Source organism: Chrysochloris asiatica, unplaced genomic scaffold, assembly GCF_000296735.1.
Source record: "Chrysochloris asiatica unplaced genomic scaffold, ChrAsi1.0 scaffold00264, whole genome shotgun sequence".
NCBI lineage: Eukaryota > Metazoa > Chordata > Mammalia > Afrosoricida > Chrysochloridae > Chrysochloris > Chrysochloris asiatica.
This window is the reverse complement of record NW_006408782.1, coordinates 1,553,110-1,571,938: the sequence shown is the minus strand read 5'-3', so window position 1 is coordinate 1,571,938 and position 18,829 is coordinate 1,553,110. Positions and strand designations below refer to the sequence as shown.

Here is an 18,829-nt window from a genome sequence, read left to right as displayed (position 1 = left end):
TAAGATTCAATAGTGAATAACTGTTATCATGATTAATCGTGACTGTCACAATTGTAAATGGAGAAGTTTTGTAACAAAAAAAGGGGGAGTGGTTAACGTTACAGTCCAGAAGCAGAGGACCCAAGGACTATCAAGAGAGGAACGCACAAGTAGAATGCAGGATCTTATCCAGAGAAGCAGCAGCGCCAGAGATGGAGGCAGAGATGGGGGCATGGAGAGGGGGAGCGGCTCAGGACTGTAGATTCATGGACTAAGAAGAGAAGGACTAAGAGCTGATGGCTAGGAGCAGACTTGCAAAATGTGCCCTTTGGAGATGTAATTTATTATATATGCCTGAGTGGGTTTTTTTGTTTGTGTGTTTTTTAAAAAGCTAAAGTGGATAGAGAGAAATACTGTTAACTGATGGTATATGGAGGGGATTATAATCAATGTAATGAAACAAGGTATATGATTTGATGAATGTAAAACTGATGATATGCCCTGTAAACTTTCACTCAACCCACAATAAAAACCTTAAATATTTAAAAAAAAAAAAAACCACTATCTAGGTCAATGAGTCAGAATGGAATCCATAGCAGTGTATGGATAATATGAATAAGTACGATTGTTGAACCTGCTGCTCCAAGTAACACAGGAATCTAGCAAGATGCTTATAATGGATAAGACAGACAATTGGCAAAGCTTCGCAAAGAACTTGAGTGACTTTGGTTGAGAGGTTCCTAAAAACCATCATTGTTGTTAAGTGCCACTGAGTTTGCTTCCACGCATAGCAGCCCTGCATTGGGTTTCAGAGGCTGAAAATCTTTGTGGGAATAGAACTCCTTCATCGACCTCCCGGGAAGCAGCTGATGGGCTTGAACAGTTGACCCCTGTGGTTTGCAGTCCAGTGCTTATCCTAGAGAGCCACCATTCTCAACAGGTAATGGTTGTTGTTACCAGTGGTGTTGTGTGCCGTGGAGTGGGTTCCAACTCACAGCAACCCTGCCTGGGTTTCTGAGGAGCAGTTCGTGGGTTTGAACAGCCAATCTTGTGGTTAGCAGTCCAATGCTTACCAGAACTAATACTCATAATTTTTAGGCCCTTAAGGTGGAGGGTCAGAGAAAACGAGGAAGACCCCCAATGAGATGGATTGGCCAAGTGGCAACACCGATGGGCTCAAGCGTGGCAACAGTAGTGACGTTGGCCCAGGATAGGGTAGTGTTTTGGTCTGCTGTGCATAAGGTCGCTATGGGTCGGTACCAACTTGATGGCACCTAACAACAACAACAACAAAAATCAGTTCAGATAGTACCTACTTCACTTCTCTTCTTTAAGTATTTATTTATTTATTTAAATGCACTTAATAAAACTATGCATATAAATCTCTCTGTATCGTTCAGTAGTACACATGCTGAAGCGATGTTTGAAATGTCACTCCTTTGACTTTGTATCAATAAAGCATTAAGTCAGCAGCCCCAACGCTACAACATTTCAAAATGAGGAAAACTGAGCTGACTAGAAAAATGAAACACACAAGGAGGTAAAGCCCTTCAGAATGTCACACCTGCTTAGAGAGCTGCTCCTCACAGAGCTTGTAGAGCGTGAAGAACTTCCTGGCCAGAACGATATTGTCAATGAAGCCGCAACTTGCCAACTTCACACGTATGATGATCTGGCGATCGGGGACCATCATGGCCACAGAACGGAAGTTAATCTTCAAGTTTTCGGGGAGTTCCTGGCGCCCAGCATAGCCAGGATTCTACACAGAAAATAGGACCCAAGGGTGAAAGATATAGGATAATCAACTTGTTATGAAGATACTCATTCTGCAGATTCAACACACCGGAAATGATGACCTGCAAACTCCACTCTCCTTCCACTGGGAGGATGAACTCATTAATTACGAGGGCTTCAAAATGTTTGTGGGAAATTTCCATTATCTATCAATGCCATTTTCCATGAACTTTTTGAAGCATCTTCATATAAAGATGAGTTTTGTTGAACCCCAAAAGCTTTCAAATGAAAGTGAAAACTACAATCCCAATTTTGAGTCATGGAAAATAGAGGGCATAGAACTAGGAGAGGGTAGGTAGATCAAAGTACAATGCAAAGCTGGAAATTCAGTAGCTGTTGCTGTGTTTCCTTACCATGGTTAGGAAAAGTCCAAATTCAGGGTTCATCATCACAGTATCTCCATCAGTAAAAATAAAAGATTTTTTACGCTCCTTTTTACATGTCAGAATAATGGAAATTTGCTGGGCTGCAACTGAGAGAACTGGGAGATCGATACGATTAAATTCATCAAAACAACCCCAGGATCCAGACTGTGCCAATCCTTAGAAAGGAAATTAAATAGAAAATTCAATTAGTACATCATTTTGGAACTCTAAGGAACAAAGGCATTATACTGCTGCCAAAACAAGAACAAGATAATAAGTTTATTTTAAAATAAAGTTGAATAAATAGATCGTGCTTCAAGTCCCCAAAAACAAATCTCAATCTGGCATTTTATCTACAAACACCGGATCTTGAGTGATAAAAGTTTTTTACAAAAAGCACGTGAGATTGAAATCGGGTCCACATTACACTGGTAAAATTCCAGATCTTTCAAAAAGTCTTATAGCATTGAAAAATGAAACTGAAATGTAGCCAACTGCTGAAAAATAAATCTTAACAAGACAGTCCACTTTAACTGAAATTTCTCATCAAGTAAAAAATATAACTCTCACCTTTAAAAATCCGCCCAAGTCCTCGGAAATCCATCTGGTCTGAACAATTGAAAACTACGACATATTTCCCAAGGCATCGGCCCATATCTTTGGTGGTTTCGGTTTTGCCTGTCCCTGCAGGTCCAGCAGGGGCTCCACCCATGCTCATCCCCAGAGCTTGAGCCAATGTAATGTAACACCTTAAGCATAAAAACATCAAGAGAGCCAGACCATGGCCAGCCAGAAGGTATGAATGAAGCATCACAGTGAAAGATGAAACCAACACAAGATTTTTAAAAACTAAAGAAGTGCCAGGTCCCTACATAACATTTCCAAAACCACATCCTAAAACACTTGTACACTTTTCTTAGATGTGTTGAGAAATAAGCTAGTGAACTCGTGGTGTGTCACTGTAGGATCAGCACTGTACTTGGAACCACAAGGTTGGCAGTTCAACCCCACCAGGTTCTCCTCAGAAACCCTATACAGAGTCCCTATGAGTCAGAGCTGACTCTACGGCACTTAACAGCAACAAAATTTCTGTGGTCAAATAAATTTGAAAATCCTTAACAGGACCAAACCTGTTTAGTTCTTCATTACTGAAACTGGTTAAAATGTATACTGAGAATCTCTGCGTATGAGATAGCATTTCCCAAACTTATTTAGCAATGGTAAAACTTTTTCTTCACAAAATGTTTTCTATATCTAAAGAATATTCTGTGATAAAGGTTGCAAACTATTTATGTAGCAACAGGTATGGGTTAATTTCTACCAAAGCAGATCACTATGTCTTTCTCCCAAGGAGCTATTGACTGGGTTTGAACCACCAACCATTTAGCTAGCAGCCAACTGCTTAACCATTTGCACCACCAGGGCTCTTCAGGGAACATGAATCATGTTAGGTTTAAATCATTCACTCCTAAAGAAGTCACATCTTAAATCTATTTCTATAAGCATCTATTAAACCTGCATATTCCTTCTCCCATAAATTACTATTAAAAGGGGCTTCAAAAACCCCATTATCTTTTCATGAACTTTTTGAAGCTCCCTAGTACAGCATAAGAAAGAAAAGGTTCAGGTAAAAGAGTGGAAACAATCTTGTGAAGGAAAATTCTCACTTCACTGCCCAAGCATCACGTAGTGTTGGAAAAGGAGACAATTTATTAGATGGCACTGCTTAGGACTTTCTATGGCCAAACTTCTAGAGAGCTTCTATCTGGACTTCAAAAAAGATTTTAAGGGAAATAAAGTGCTTATACCACAGAAGGTGTGAAATAAGAAGTGAGAGCAGTTTTGGGTCTCTAGTTTATTGGACATGGGTCTCTGAACAGTAAATAAATGGCTCAGTCCTGCATCTGTGTCTGAATACCTAGAAGAAGGTGGCAAAGGGTGGAAGCGAGGAGGGTACCTCACCTTCAAAGTAGAGTTACACTGATCACAATAGCAAACATTACAAGCTCTACATATGTTATTTCATTTAATCCCCAGAGAACTCTGGGAGGTCACTACTGCAACATTTCCCATTTTTCAGAGACAGAAAGAGGCTCTCTGTGACTCATTTTCAGATGGGGATGTGAGTGTCAAGACTTGGCCCAGTTGATATACCTGCCAGTTCTCATGCTGCAGAGCTCTGTGAATGGCTGCCTGCCAGGGCAAAGGAGGAAAGCTCCACAAACCATGACCACTCAGCTGGCCAGTCATGAAAAACCAGTTGCTATTTAGCCAATAGTGTTAGCTGGGCACCATCTAGCTCTTATGGTCTTTGCATAGATGAAATCATGGTTCATGTAATCAGCTGGTCCTGTAAACTGGCTTCTTCTTTTATTCTTTGCTTTCCTTCTTTATCTTTTGCTGTGCATGACAGAGCCTAAGAGTTGTATATGAGATGATCAGTCATAAGATTCCAGATGTTACTTACCAAACTAGAATGCTGAACATAACCTTATAAACTATGTGTGCCAATTGACCAAGATGGCCCACAAGATTATGGTGGCACCAAAACTATGTCTAGGATTTTCTTTCAATGACAAGGATGGGTCTGTCAAAGCATCCTAAGTGTTTAAAGACTATTTCCATATTATTATATTGTTAATGCAAATAGTGCATGGTGTTTTACAACACCCCTCACACATTAGTTTCCTATACATATTATACCATTATATGCATGTTATTTATGTTACATGTTGTTTGGTTGATGTCTTCAAGTTAGTTCTGATTCATAGAGACCATATGCAAAACAAAACACAACACCGCCCAGTCCTGTGCCATCCACACAATTGCTGCTACACTTGAGCGTCTCTTTTAGCTGAGACGCCACTTTACCAAGCATGATGTCCTTCTCCAGAGCCTGGTCCTTTCTGATACGTCCGTAAGTATGAGAGACAAAGTCTGGCCATCCTGGCTGTAAAGGAGTATTCTGGTTGCACTTCTTCCAACACAGATTTGTTTGTTCTTCTAGCTGACCGTGGTACCTATAATATTCTTCTCCAACACCATAACTCAAATGCATCAATTCTTCTACAGTCTTCCTTACTCACTGTCCAACTCTCACATACATACGAGGCTGTTGAAAATACCATGGCTTGTGGCAGGCACACCTTAGTTCTTAAACTGACATCTTTGCTCTTTATTGTTGTTGTTGTTGTTAGGTGCCACCAAGTTGGTACCAACTACCACCACTTGTCTGTCAATTTGTTGTACTGTGATGGCTTGTGAGTTGCTATGATTCTGGATGCTATGCCACGGGTATTTTAAATATCAGCAGGGTCACCCATGGTGGACAGGTTTCAGATGAACTTCCACACAAAGACAGACTAGGAAGAAGGAATGACGAACTACTTCTGAATATTTAGCCACTGAAAACCTTATGAATAGCAGAGAAACATTATCAGACAGTGTGCGGGAAAATGAGCCCTCAAAATGCGACTGGAGAAGACTTGCCTCCTCAAAGTAGAGTTAACTGTGATGACGTGAATGGAGTAAAGCCCATGGGAGTAAAGCCCACAGGACCTTCATTTGCTGATGGGACACAACTCAAAATGAAGAGAAACAGTTGTAAATATGCATTAGTAATTGGAACATGCAATGTACAAAGTATGAATCTAAGAAAATTAGAAATTGTCAAAAATGAAATGGAACGCATAAACATCAATATCTTAGGCATTAGTGAGCTGAAATGGACTGGTATTGGTCATTTTGAATCTGACAACCACATGGTCTACTATGCTGGGAATGACAAATTGAAGAGGAATGGTGTTGCATTCATCGTCAAAAAGAACATATCCAGATCAGTCATGAGGTACAACGCTGTCTGTGATAGGATAATATCCATGCACCTACAAGGAAGCCAATTTATACCACTATTATTCAAATTTTCACACCAACCACTAAAGCTGGTGAGGATGAAATAGAAGAATTCTACCAACTTCTTCAATCTGAAATTGATCAAACATGCAATCAAGATGTATTGATCATTATTGGAGATTGGAATGCAAAGGTTGGGAGCAAAGAGGAAAGATCAGTAGTTGGAAAATATGGCCTTGGTGATAGAAATGATGCTGGAGATCGCATGATAGAATCCTGCAAAATCGATGATTTGTTCATTTCAAATACCCTCTTTAGACAGCATAAGAGATGACTACACACATGAATCTCACCAGATGGAATACATAGAAACCAAATCGACCAAATTTGCGGAAAGAGACTGTGGAAAATGTCCATATCATCAGTCTTTAAAGAGGTCTTGTGCAGATTTGCCTAATGCAATATGTCATTTGATTTCTTGACTGCTCCTTCCATGAGTGTTGATAATTGATCCAAGCAAAATGGAGTTTTTGACAACTTCAATCTTTTCTCCTTTGTCATGATGTTTTTTATGAGGATCTTTGTTTTCTTTACATTGAGGTTCAACTCATACAGAGGCTGTGGTCTTTGATCTTCATCAGTAAGTATTTAAATCCTCTTCACCTTCATCAATTGAGTATTCATACATCACAAAATATGTATGTTATATGCAAAAGTCTAATATTTTACATGTACATTCATCTCCCTCTTGTAGACATCTGCTTTCCTTTCTAATCCCTTTAACCCAAAGATGTCATATATGAACAGAGTCTGAACTCTTGTTCAGCTTAATGGCTTTTTCACAGCTCTCTTATAGTTTCTGCTTTCCTCTGCTATCAGTAGTTGAGACTAAGTTCACTGCTGTACCCTCAACTATGTGCTAAACACCAGTCACCGAGTCCTTTTCATGCATTTGTTTCATAAAAGGTCTGTGCTGGTTCAGTTATGCACTCTTATCTCGCTCCTCCTGGCATTTATATGTGGCATGTGAACACCACAACACCGAATGAACTGTAACCAACCAGGACCTGGGCCCATTAGCACCAAATGCCAACTTTGATAATATATACTCATTGTACATGTACTTTACATGCATTTCATCACAAGTAAATTAGTGGTTCTGGTTATTATTCTTAAACAACATTATTTCCTAAATGCTGAAAGTCTTCCTAAGATCATGATGGCATAGATTTCTTCTTTGCTGAGAACTTAGAAACAGATTTTTTGGTTATTAGACAGGTTTAGGAAGAACTGAAAGGAAAGGTTGCTAAGGACTATAATTTCAATGATTAAGAAACTGGTAGTCGTATCAACAAGAAGAGTTGTTGTTGCTGTTAAATTCCATCAAGTCAGCTCCAACTCTTAGCGCACCTCTATAGGGTTTCCAAGGAGCCACCGGTGAGCTTGAACCACCAACCTTGCAATCTAGCACATTGACCCACAACACTACACCAGGACTCAGACAAGAATATGACTAATATTTATTCTGAATCCTGTTGGGACCTTGTTGTTGTTGTTGTTGTTGTTGTTAAGTGCCATCGAGTCGGTTTTGACCAGTACATACACTATTTTGTTGTTGTTAGGAGTCATCGAATAGGTTTCAACTCATAGTGACTCTTTACACAAAAGAATGAAGCCATGCCCACTCCTGCATTCTCCTCACCATTGTTGCTACATCTGAGCCCATTGTTGCCGCCACTGTGTCCATCCATCATGTTGGAATTCTTCCTGTGTTTCACTGACCCTCCACTTTACCAAGCATGATGTTCTTCTCCAGGGACTAGTCCAAAGTATGAGAGACAAAGTCTCGCCATCCTGGCTTCTGAGGAGCATTCTAGTTGTACTTCCTCCAAGACACATCTGTTTGTTCTTCTTGCAGTCCACAGTACTTTCAATATTCTTCTCCAACACCATATGTCAAATGCATCTTATGAGAGGGCTTTAAAAAGTTTGTGGGAAATTCCATTTCCTTTTAATTCCAACTTTTTAAAGCTAATTCGTGCATTACCAACAGTCCACACAAAATTTCTGATTCTGGAAAACGGAAATCAAAGAAGTTAAATATCTTTCCAAGATGGCACAGCTTTTAAGGGCAGACTCAGGTATAACTCAGAGAAGCTATGAGTAGATGTCAGAGAAATGCATGCACACTACACCTGTCTGCATTTCTTATCAGACAGGTAAGACGCCTCTGTTAGTCTCAGACTTCTGCTGACAATTCCAGGCATCTGCATTTGTGTCAGAAGCGGACGAAAAACTGGTCACTGGAAACACCAGGAGCTTTTGGAGAAAGGTATTGTAGGATCTTAGCTTGTTACAGTGGCTGTTTTGATAATCTGAAACATCTGTGACTCTTTCCATATGTCAGCTGCCACACTTGTTGAGTTCTCACAGGTAGTTGGAAAAAAGGTTGCCTCTGGTCTCTGATTTAAGTCCTCATTTTAGTGTAGAATGACCTTTAGTAAAAGGGCAGAACAGCTTGTCATGAAATCCCAGCAACCAGAAAAATTGTGCACTGGGATCCCAATGGAAAGCCAGAAATGATTACTAAATTCCAACATTGTCAAGTTGGTTAAAGATAAACAAACATGTTAGGATTTAAGGTTAAAAAAAAGGGGGGGCGGGATAAAATGAAAACTTTAGGATCTTCTCCACATGTGCACTTATAAATACCTGATTTCCTTTTAAAGTTCCCCATGAAATTGTGGGGACGCTTGTACAGTGTGATACTCATCAAAAGTGAAAAGAATTTTAGCATACATGTAAGTGAGCAAAATTTCTGGAAGGAAAGAAAATAAATAGTTAATTAAGGGTTACCTCTGAAAAATAGTCAAGTTTTCCCTCTCACGCTTTGTATATTAGGTACTTCTGCCAAACCATTTTAACTTTTCACCACTTTTTTCATCGTTGTTACTTCAAAAACAACATTTCATTCATTGATTCATTCAGCAAATATTTATTTAGCACCTATTATAAGTCCGTGGATAGTGCAAATGGTCAATGCTCTAAGCTGCTAACAAAAAGGTTGGAAGTTCAAGTTCACCCAAAAGTACCTCAAAAGAAAGGTCTGGTGATGTACTTCTGGGGAAATCTGCTGGAGTAGGTTCTACTCTGACACACATGGGATCAACATGAGTCAGAATCAATAGTAACTGGTTGGGTAGTGACAATACAAACCAAATTCACTAAGTAGCTCTCAAAGCCCAGCATGATTGGTTCCTATTGTCACTTGGCAATTTATTCATTCTTTTACTTTTTTGCTCTTTTAATGTTTGCTGAGATGATTTAAGGGGTCCCTGTGGCACAGTAGTTAAGAGTGCAGTTGCTAAATGGAAGGTCAGCTGTTTGTGGCCACCAGCCACTCTGAGGGAGATGTGACAATCTACTTCCTCAGAAACGTGGTTGGTTGGTTACTTGGTTGGTTGGTTGCTTGGCTGGTTCTGTGCCATCAAGTCAGTTCCAACTCATAACGGCCTTGTACATGGTTTCTGAAGCTGTAAATCTTACCAAGAACAGAAAGTCTCATTTTTCTCCAGAGAAGCAGCTGGGAGGTTCAAACTGCTGACCCTGCAGTTAGCAGCCAATGCAGTAATCCACTAGGTCACCGGAGCACCTTGGAAACACTGTAGAGAATTTCAGTTCTGTGCTAACAGAACCGTCTCAAAGTCAGTGGGTTTGGTTTTGGGTTTGTGAGGTCCTTTAACCACTATCTCCCTAAGATTGAAGGCAAGGGACACTAGGATTGCCTCCACCACAAGTCTAACGTCGAGAGGGAAGCATATATGTAGAGCTGAAAATGCAGACTTTCAAAGACTTTGGTATAAAAGACCTTATAAGCCCAAATAAGAGATGAAGCAAAAATCCCTTAAGCAACTTGAGAGAATGAAACATAGGAGGGCAGTTGAGTCCCAGAATCCTCCCTCACCTGTCTGTGAGTGGAGTTATGACAAGCCTGTCTGTGCAGCCCAGAAACTCATTCTGGTAGATGAAGACCACATCTGTGATATGGATCAGCATCTTGTCGGCATCTTCATGAAAATAAAACCGGCACTGCTTCAGCCACTCGAAGTCCGCAGGGCTCTTGACATGCATATGGTACTGAAACATAAGTGGTGTGAGTTTCAGATGAGAGTCATTTATTAAATATACTCATTGGTCTGGATCAGAAAGCTGAGAAAAGTGAGCTCAAAGGCCACCCAACTAAGCAGTTTTGGGATTTCAGCTCAATCAACCACTCAGCCCATTCTGTCACTGGTCAACAATAGTGACAGTTTAAAAGAGATATGACTAGTAATACTCAAGAAAATAACCTAATTTAGCCTTGCTTCAACTTTAATGGTGTTATGGCACAAACGATTTTTGGCACTGTAAGCTAAGCTATAGCGGTAACTACAAACTCATCAGTTCAAATGCACCAGCCACTCTCAGAAACCCGACACAGTATTGCTATGAATTGAAACTGACTCAATGCACACATTAGTCAAAAGGTTGGCAGTTCTAACTCATCCAGCACTGCTATGGAAGAAAGACCTGGAAGTCTTCTTTCATAAAGATCACTGCCAAGAAAGCCCCATGGAGTAGTTCTACTTTATAACACATGGGGGCGCTATAAAGGAGAACTGATAGAGCTCAATGGAATCACTGGGTGGTGTCATGGTTAATATACTTGGCTGCTAACCAAAAGGTGGACAATTCAAATTTACCCAGAGGTGCCTCACAAGAAAAGTCTGGTGATCTACATCAGCCACTGAAAACCTGATGGAGCACAGCTCTATTCTAACACACATGGGATTAGAATCTACTCAGTGACAACTAGGCTATTGTTGTGATTGTTTTAGTACAAGTATTTCAATATTAAAATAGTCAGCTCTTAAATTTCATCCTCAAATGCCCCGTACAATAGTCTTGCCCACAAAATACAATCTATGGGAAGCATCTCTTCTGTAGACACAGAAGCAAACCGTTGCAATCTCATTAGAAAAAAGATCTCTCTTCTGATCATGATAAAGTCCACGGCTGGGTTTTTCAATTCATTAATAATTTTTCATAGGAATTTCAATGCACTCATATAAATGGCAAGATGCTCGATCAACAATGCTTTGGTCGAAATTTTTTTAACCAAACTTTTAAGCCACTTTAATTATTTTTTGTTGAGAAATAAGAAATCTAAAATGATCCTGAGCCTTGTGTTCCTAACTATTAAGAAAGCGGCTTAGCCATCCGGCAGCTCCAACTTGCAGTGTCTTCCCTTTACATCAGGGCCAATCTTGAAATAAATAAATAAATAAAAACACCAAACTTTTTTATATAATGAGAAGAGACACAACCCAGAAAATTATTATGAAAATCAGAACTCCTTGTGTCATAGTCAATGCTGTATTTCATAGGAGAGGACAAATTTAATTTCCTTTCCCATTTCCCACAGCTGCTAGGCTTCTTTTTTCCCCTACCTTGTTTTCTCTTTAGAGTCTGCATGCCTCCTGAATGCCAGAACCTATTAGGAAAGACCCTTTGCAATCAATGACACAGAATGTAGCAAAACTCATTAAGGATGTGATTTATCAAAAGCCCTAAAAGAAGTACTGAACAGCCCTCCCGGTAATGGTACTTACTGCTGTCGCAGGAAGCTGTTGATCCTTAGTTAATAACTAAAAGGAACACCAGAGAAATGAAAGTTTTTTCCAGATACTAAAGGGCATTTTAACACTAAAAATAATCACATGGAACATTTTAAGATAAAATCTAATTGTTTCGATCATCACCATCAAAGGACTGAGACAAGAATTTCAAGCAAACACAGAAAAGAACATGGAATATACAAGTTCTTATAGTAAAGAGGAAGACCCTCCGTGAGATGGATTGGCACGGTGGCAGCACCAATGGGCTCAAACGTAACACTTGTGAGGATGGCCCAGGACTAGGGAGTGTTTCCTTCAGAAGCAACTCAACAGGACCTGACCAAAACAAAATAACGGAGATGATTCTTTGCTTTTCATTGAAGCTTTTTTCTGGAAGTCAGTCAAACTCATTCCAGTGGATAAACATGAAAAGTGTCTAGTATTTGCTTTGCTGCATATGTCGTTTATAGGGCATGGCATTTGTAAGTTACTTACTAGGTCGTCGAAGATGTCTCTTTGATGCACGTGAATAGTAACCAAAGTCTCATATTTGACTCGCTCCATAGAACTCAGATCCTTTGTGGTGATGTCGATCAGTGTGTTAAGCAGATCCAGGAAAAACTGATTGGTTTTCTGCATGATTTTTTTATCCGACTTGGCATTTCTTAGGGCTTCTTCTGAATCTCGTGTCCATATCATTTGAATGCCTAATAGTCCAACCTTAATGAAAACAAAAAGGTTCAATGAGTGTTTGTGGCATGCTTACTTACATATTTGAGAGAAATTCAGTATATTGAGTGCAGTTACTGTCAGGTATTGTCAAGTTGGTTTGGACTTATCTCAACCCCACGTGCAACAGAACAAAATGCTGCCTCATCCTGAGCCAAACACAGTGATTAGTTGTAATTATTATTAGTTGTGATAATATAAACACAAAGCCATTCTTGATTACATTCACTTGAAGTGTTGTTTCAAAACCTGTCGAAACTATTCATATTGTGTGTGTGTCAATTAAAGATGCAGAGCTTCATGATGTATCTAGTTTTTTTCTTCTAGTTTTATTGCTGAGGTCATGTTTCTTCCTAAGTAGATTTTTAGTTATTTGCAGATAAAGAATATGACTGAAACTTGCTTTATCAAAACTAGCACACTGTTTTGCTTATGGTATTGTTGTTGTGAAGTGCTGATGAGTCTGTTCCGACTCATTTGCTGATGTTTTTGCTAGGTGTCATCAAGTCAAGTTCTAACCCATGGTGACCTTATATAGGGTTTCTGATGAGCGGCTGGTGAGCTTGAACTGCCGACCTTGTAGTTCAAACCAATCTTTCGGTCCAGTGCTTTCTCCCACAGTTCCACAACATATTCACAAAATCTTTATTGATCATAGTAACTAAGCGCACATTGTCACTGCTGAAATAACATTTCTCCTCCGTTTTCTAGTCAGATACTCAAAACACTCTTTATGGTTTATGTACAACGGTGCATAAATAAAAAAACTTACTAGAAAAAGACCTGCTTCAAATTAGATACATTATATCAGATATCTACAACAAAACATCTAGGTAAGTCTATATATTTATTTAATGCACAGCTATGTTGTTGTTGTTAAGTGCCGTCGAGTAGGTTCTGACCCACTCTGACCCTGTATAGGGTTTCCAAGGAGCAGCTGATGAGCTTGAACTGGCGACCTTGCAGTTCAAACTGCTTTGCAGTCTGATGCATTAACCCACATAGATATAAATAAATAAGGGGCTTCAAAAAGTTTGTGGGGAAAATTTCATTATCCTTTGATTCTATTTTTCCAAAAACTTTTTGAAGCCACCTTGTATAGCTAATAATCGGTAGCTGACATATTTAAGCTGATGTATATCTCATGAATCCTTATGAAAAGCTTGATATTGACCCAGATTTAAAGGTGAGCCATTTGTAAAACTTACAACAGTACATGGCTTGTGTATGAAAGATGCTTTCCAATTTGAATATACTGACCTGAGCAGGGAAGGAAGAAAGAAATTCAATCAGTTGAAACCCTGTTTCTTCAATATTTGCAGCTGCCTGACGAATCACCAGATGTAATGAAGACTGAGATTCCTCCAACAGTGAATTGAGCCACACTTCCACATTGCCTTCTGCCATTACAGGTTTATCCAATTCAATCGTCTCACCCTCTCGAGAGGAAACTGACAGAATGCGATCATAGATCTATGTTACAAACCAAGAGGGGGAAAAAAGTTACATTCATAAAAAGCATGAAAGATCAATTTTGACTTTTCCTCCATTTACATTTCATCAACATTATCCTTCCCATAACAACTTAAGAAACAGATCATAAGATAGAAGCAAAATATGACATGAAATCAACTCCAAAGCAATATTTTAAAAGTTCACTATGCAATCTTAAAAGGAACACTAAATCGAGCTCAAATAATCAATACTCAAGAGGGAAGAACTCGTTTTCTAAAATCAAGATTTAATACAAATGGGATGATTGAAAAATCTCTAACATTCCAAATAAAATGAGATTCTCAACGAGTCTGTCTCATTCTGCAACACAAAATAATCCAGCTAAGATTGAGCAATGGTATGGTCAGAGTCTGTACTATAAACATTATATTATTTTACAGAAGCTCATGGTTGTGTATAATGTCTCCTATTCAGCCTAGTCCTATTCTGGTCATCTCCTTTAGTAGGAGGAAGCATGGCATGACAAGAGGAGCAATTGTATTTGGAGTTCTAAGATACAGGTTCAAATGGTGCTCTACCAAGCCCTGGTCAGGCAACATCACTAAGACTACATTTATTGCCTATAAAAACAGCCATTAAAAAGTCCCTGCATTGGCTACCCAAAGTGGGATGGAGGAAACTACAAAGGCAAGAAGTAACTGGCTTACAAGCTTTCAAGAGGGAGCCTACATCCAGAGGGTGTGGAGGAAGCTAGAATCTCCACTGAGTAGTACCCTATCTGTCTGGACTGGGCTGGTGAAAGGAGATGTAGATAGATCTCTTTTGGTATAATAGTGAATCATTGTTATCAGGACTGACTGTGAGAGTTGGAAATGTAAAGGTAGATGTTTTGTAGCAAAAGGAGAGGAGTGATTGACTTTGCAGGACAGGAGTGGAGGTCCCTGGGACCATCAAGGGAGAAGAGCAGAGTGCTGGACCCTACCCAGAGAAACAGTAATGCCAGAGATGGAGACAGAGAAGATGACGTGGAGAGATGGAGCAGCTGGGGACTCTAGACCCAGAGAGGGAGATGGGCTGTGTGCTGACGACCGGGGGTGGGCAGGCTTGCAGGGTGTACCCTTTGGTTGTTTGATGATGCATGGAGGGAATTGTAACTATGGCAATGAAACTATAAACAATAGGGTGAATGTAAAGCTAATGTTCTCCCATGTAAACTATCACATAAATCTCATAATTCACAATAAAACATGTAAAAAAAATGGTCCATGTCCTACTTTCCTACCCGACTTGCAGGCTGTTTGTGCCTATTAAACAAAACAATGCAAATTATAAAGTAAGTGCAATTGCTCATTGCTGTGTCTGCTGTTTGATAAACAGAATACTGGTCCCTTAGGCTCCTCTTTGTCACTAGTTGCCTTCCTCTTGACTCTGACTCTTATGTATGACCTTATGTATAACAGAATAAAACAGTCTGGTCTGGGGCCAACTTCATGATTGTAGGTATGATCAAGTTCACTGTTAGGTGACTGTATCAATCCATTTCATGGAAGGTCCCCTTGTTTTTGCTCACCTTCTACTTTACCAAACATGATGCATCTTTCTAACAACTCATCTAGCCATGCGTGCTCTTAGGGAGCACTCACATGGTATTTTCTTTGTAGATGTGTTTGTTCTTTGGAAGTTCACAGTATATTCAATATTTACCACTGTACTAATGAATGAAGCTCTGGTAGTGTAGTGGTTACGAATCAGGCTGCAAACCTTAAGGTCAGCGGTTCAAAACTACCAGCCGCTCCACGGGAGAAAGATGAGGCTCTCTACTCCTGTAAAGATTTACACCCTTGGAAACCCTTTACAGGGTCGCTATGGGTCGGAACCGACTCGATGGCACTTAACAATAACAACAACAATGAAGTTCTCCTTAACTGTAGACAGACATGGTTTACCAAGTGGCCAATGAGATTTAAGCTTATTTTCACAGCTCCCCTGCTGAGGTCCTTAACATAAAGCTACACTTACAAGTTTCTTAAAGAAGATCTACAAAAAAACTTCAAGGGTCACAAAATCGGGATCTTTGTCATCACGGCAGGACCAACAGAAAGCAATAACTGTATAATTTTAAGAAGTAATTTCTATGATCAGAAGCTAAAATTTTATGGGCATCTAATCAACAAACAAGAAATTTTACATTATCTTTAATCTCATTGTTTAACAAAACAATGAGAAGTTTCAACCTAGGACAAGACTGTGAAGTCTCAGGATGCATCACTAGCCACAGCAGAAGAATCTGAGCAAAATATCAGCAAAAGCTTCCTGATTAATTCGGTCCCATCACTCAATGATCTACAAGAAACGTGGATTTTAAAGCATTACAGTTCACCCTGTCTCACCTTCCTCTACGTCTCCTTTGCCAAGGAGTTGTTGGAACAAACAGTTCACCCTTTCCTATCTTGACTTTGTATTTGCATTTCACACACTTTCCTTCCATTTCACCTCCTACAGTGTGCCAGAGAAGCTATATCCCTCCACTTAAATGCATTCCATGATCATTTAAAATCATGTTCTGCAGTTCCCCCCTTTTTTATCAGGATTCTTCTATAGACTCTTGAATTAAAACGTACGGTAATGGTAGTCAGGCACCATCTAGTTCTGGTCTGTCAAAGGGTGGGGCAGTTGTTCATGGAAGTGACCCATAGGACAGAGTAAAACTGCCCCTATAGGGTTTCCAAGCCTGGCATCCTTAGGAGTTTTGGTGGTGCTGTGGTTAAGCATTCTGTTGCTGAAAGGCTGGCAGCTCTAATCTACCAGCCAGTCCCTCCAGAGAACGATTTGGCAGTCTGGTTCCATAAAGATTTGGTCTTGGAGACTCTGTGTGTCAGTTCTGTTCTGTCCTATAGCCTCTTGATGAGTCCGAGTCGACTCTGTAACAATGGGTTTCACCACTACAGAAGCAGACTGCCACATCTTACTTCTGTCGAGCTTCCAGCCTTTCAGTCAGCAGCCGAGCCATGGCTGGCTTTTATAGGACTGTGATGAAGTTACCCAGCCACTGTACTAACTACAGAAACTATCCGTACGCTGATCCTCCACCACCAAAGCATGAGTCCCTGGAGGCTGATGTTTCCCATTATTCAACATGACTCTTGTCATAGCATCCTCATGCTGTGGAGTCAATTCCAACTTATAGTGACCCCATAGGACTCCAAAAGGAGCTCTGGGATCATAGTGGCTATGAATTGGGCTGCTAACCTCAAGGTTGGCAGTCCGAAACTACCAGCAGTTCCGCTGGATAAGGATGAAGCTTTCTGCTCCCAAGAAGATTTACAGCATTGGAAACCCTGTGCAGGGTCACTGTGAGTAGGAACCAACTCCACAGTACTTAACAACAACAAATAGGGCTCTGATGGCTTTTCTTTAAGGCCATCATTTGGATGGATTCAAACCACCAATCTCTGGGTAAACAGCTAAGCACAAACTGTTTGCACCACCTAAGGATGCTTGGCACATCATAGTTGCACAATAAACGCAAAATCTTATGCTAGAATGAAGAACAAGGTTTCCTAGGCTGTCCTCTTTACAGGTATTTTGTCTCACAGTAGGACTAGGTGCATTCAAACTCTCGAATTCTCAGTTGCACCACCAGGGACTCCTTCAGTCTACACCTTGTGTATTAAGTCACATGGCTCTAACCCCCAAGCAAGTAACCCTTTGAAAACACAATCCCTACAGAATAAAAGCTGTTGAGTTCCCAGGGAGCAGTGACAGCTGAGCTACAATCAGAATTCAGCAAACCTTTTCATGGAACTTGACAGTTTTAATGTTGTCAAACACATTCAGCAAATGGGCTTGTATGGTGTGTGAGTCCGAAGCCTGACCCAGGATCTCCAGAAGTGCAGGGTCAGAGACGAAGAAGAACCGAGGGAAGCAAAGCCGCTTCTTCTCCAAGTATCTAGGTGGGAGGAAGAAGACGAGCTTATTAAACACACAAAGTAGCCTTTCAATCCACCTGGATGAACAAAGAGAACGTGTCCTGAGACAGTCAGATTCCTACCAACATGCCATGGTCTACTGGGAGAATTATCTTTCTTTCTTTTCTTCAGAAAAAAAAAAAGGAGATTATCTACATGTTTCACAAATATAATGTATACATTTTATGCTTCATCTAGAAAGATGTGTTCTTCCTTTGACAAATAAATACAATTCATACAGGAAGTTGTTTGCATTTGTGTGTGTAGTTTTGCTTTGTTTGTTTTCAAGCACAATGCTGTGTCAGCTAGAAGCTGCATCTCATTCTTGGAAATGTATTCTTAAGAGGCAGCCAAGACTTCCGTTTTGGTGGCTGCAGAAACAGAGTCAGGTAGGACAGGTTCCATGGGTGAAGGACTGGAAAACCCAGAGAAGCTGCTTTCATGGAACAGCACCAGAGCTCTGGATCTAGCTTAAAATGCAGCGTGTCAGTTTCCTGCACCCGCTAGTGGAAAAATCAGAGTATAAAGGAAAATACTGTGATTTAGGAATCGCTAAGACCTGGGACTTCCTCTGTAGCCACCCTGCCCTGGCGGAGTTCAGAGGACAGGGCTACAGCCAAACCAGCACAGGAAACTGGTGCTAGAAACAGTGCAGTGACATTTGCAAAAGGAAGTGCAGGGGGATTCTACACTTTTTTTTTGTCTCCCTCCTCTTCCCTGTCATGCCTTCTTTGCCCAGCCCAGACACCTTCAGGTGGGTAGGTGAGAACCCCCCTCCAAAAAAAAAAAATTCAGCATTGAGCACACAGTTTTTCCCACAGCACAGAGAGAAAGAAACCCATCAGACCCAAGGGCATATTCTTTGGCAGCTGTTTATGACATCAACCTCTGGGTCGCAGCCCTAAAATTAACTTATGTGGGACCCTTTACTCCAGCATATCCAGCAATAAAAAAGCAGGCCTTTCAGGCCTGACAGACAAATCATACAAACAACTGGTAAAACCCCAACATAAAAGGACACAACTATCTC

General features: G+C 40.3%; 1 protein-coding gene across 1 annotated transcript in view; it reads right to left on the bottom strand.

Moving 5' to 3' along the window:
* The window catches only part of DNAH5 (dynein, axonemal, heavy chain 5), a 408,072-nt gene that overhangs the window by 246,283 nt on the left and 142,960 nt on the right, over positions 1 to 18,829 (bottom strand). The window contains exons 32-38 of the mRNA XM_006874155.1: positions 17,624 to 17,780; positions 13,637 to 13,849; positions 12,143 to 12,367; positions 9,955 to 10,127; positions 2,709 to 2,887; positions 2,127 to 2,314; positions 1,544 to 1,738 (exon numbers count right to left, since the gene is read on the bottom strand). Of these exons, the coding sequence (XP_006874217.1) occupies positions 1,544 to 1,738; positions 2,127 to 2,314; positions 2,709 to 2,887; positions 9,955 to 10,127; positions 12,143 to 12,367; positions 13,637 to 13,849; positions 17,624 to 17,780 (1,330 nt within the window). The remainder of the gene's footprint in view (positions 1 to 1,543; positions 1,739 to 2,126; positions 2,315 to 2,708; positions 2,888 to 9,954; positions 10,128 to 12,142; positions 12,368 to 13,636; positions 13,850 to 17,623; positions 17,781 to 18,829) is intronic.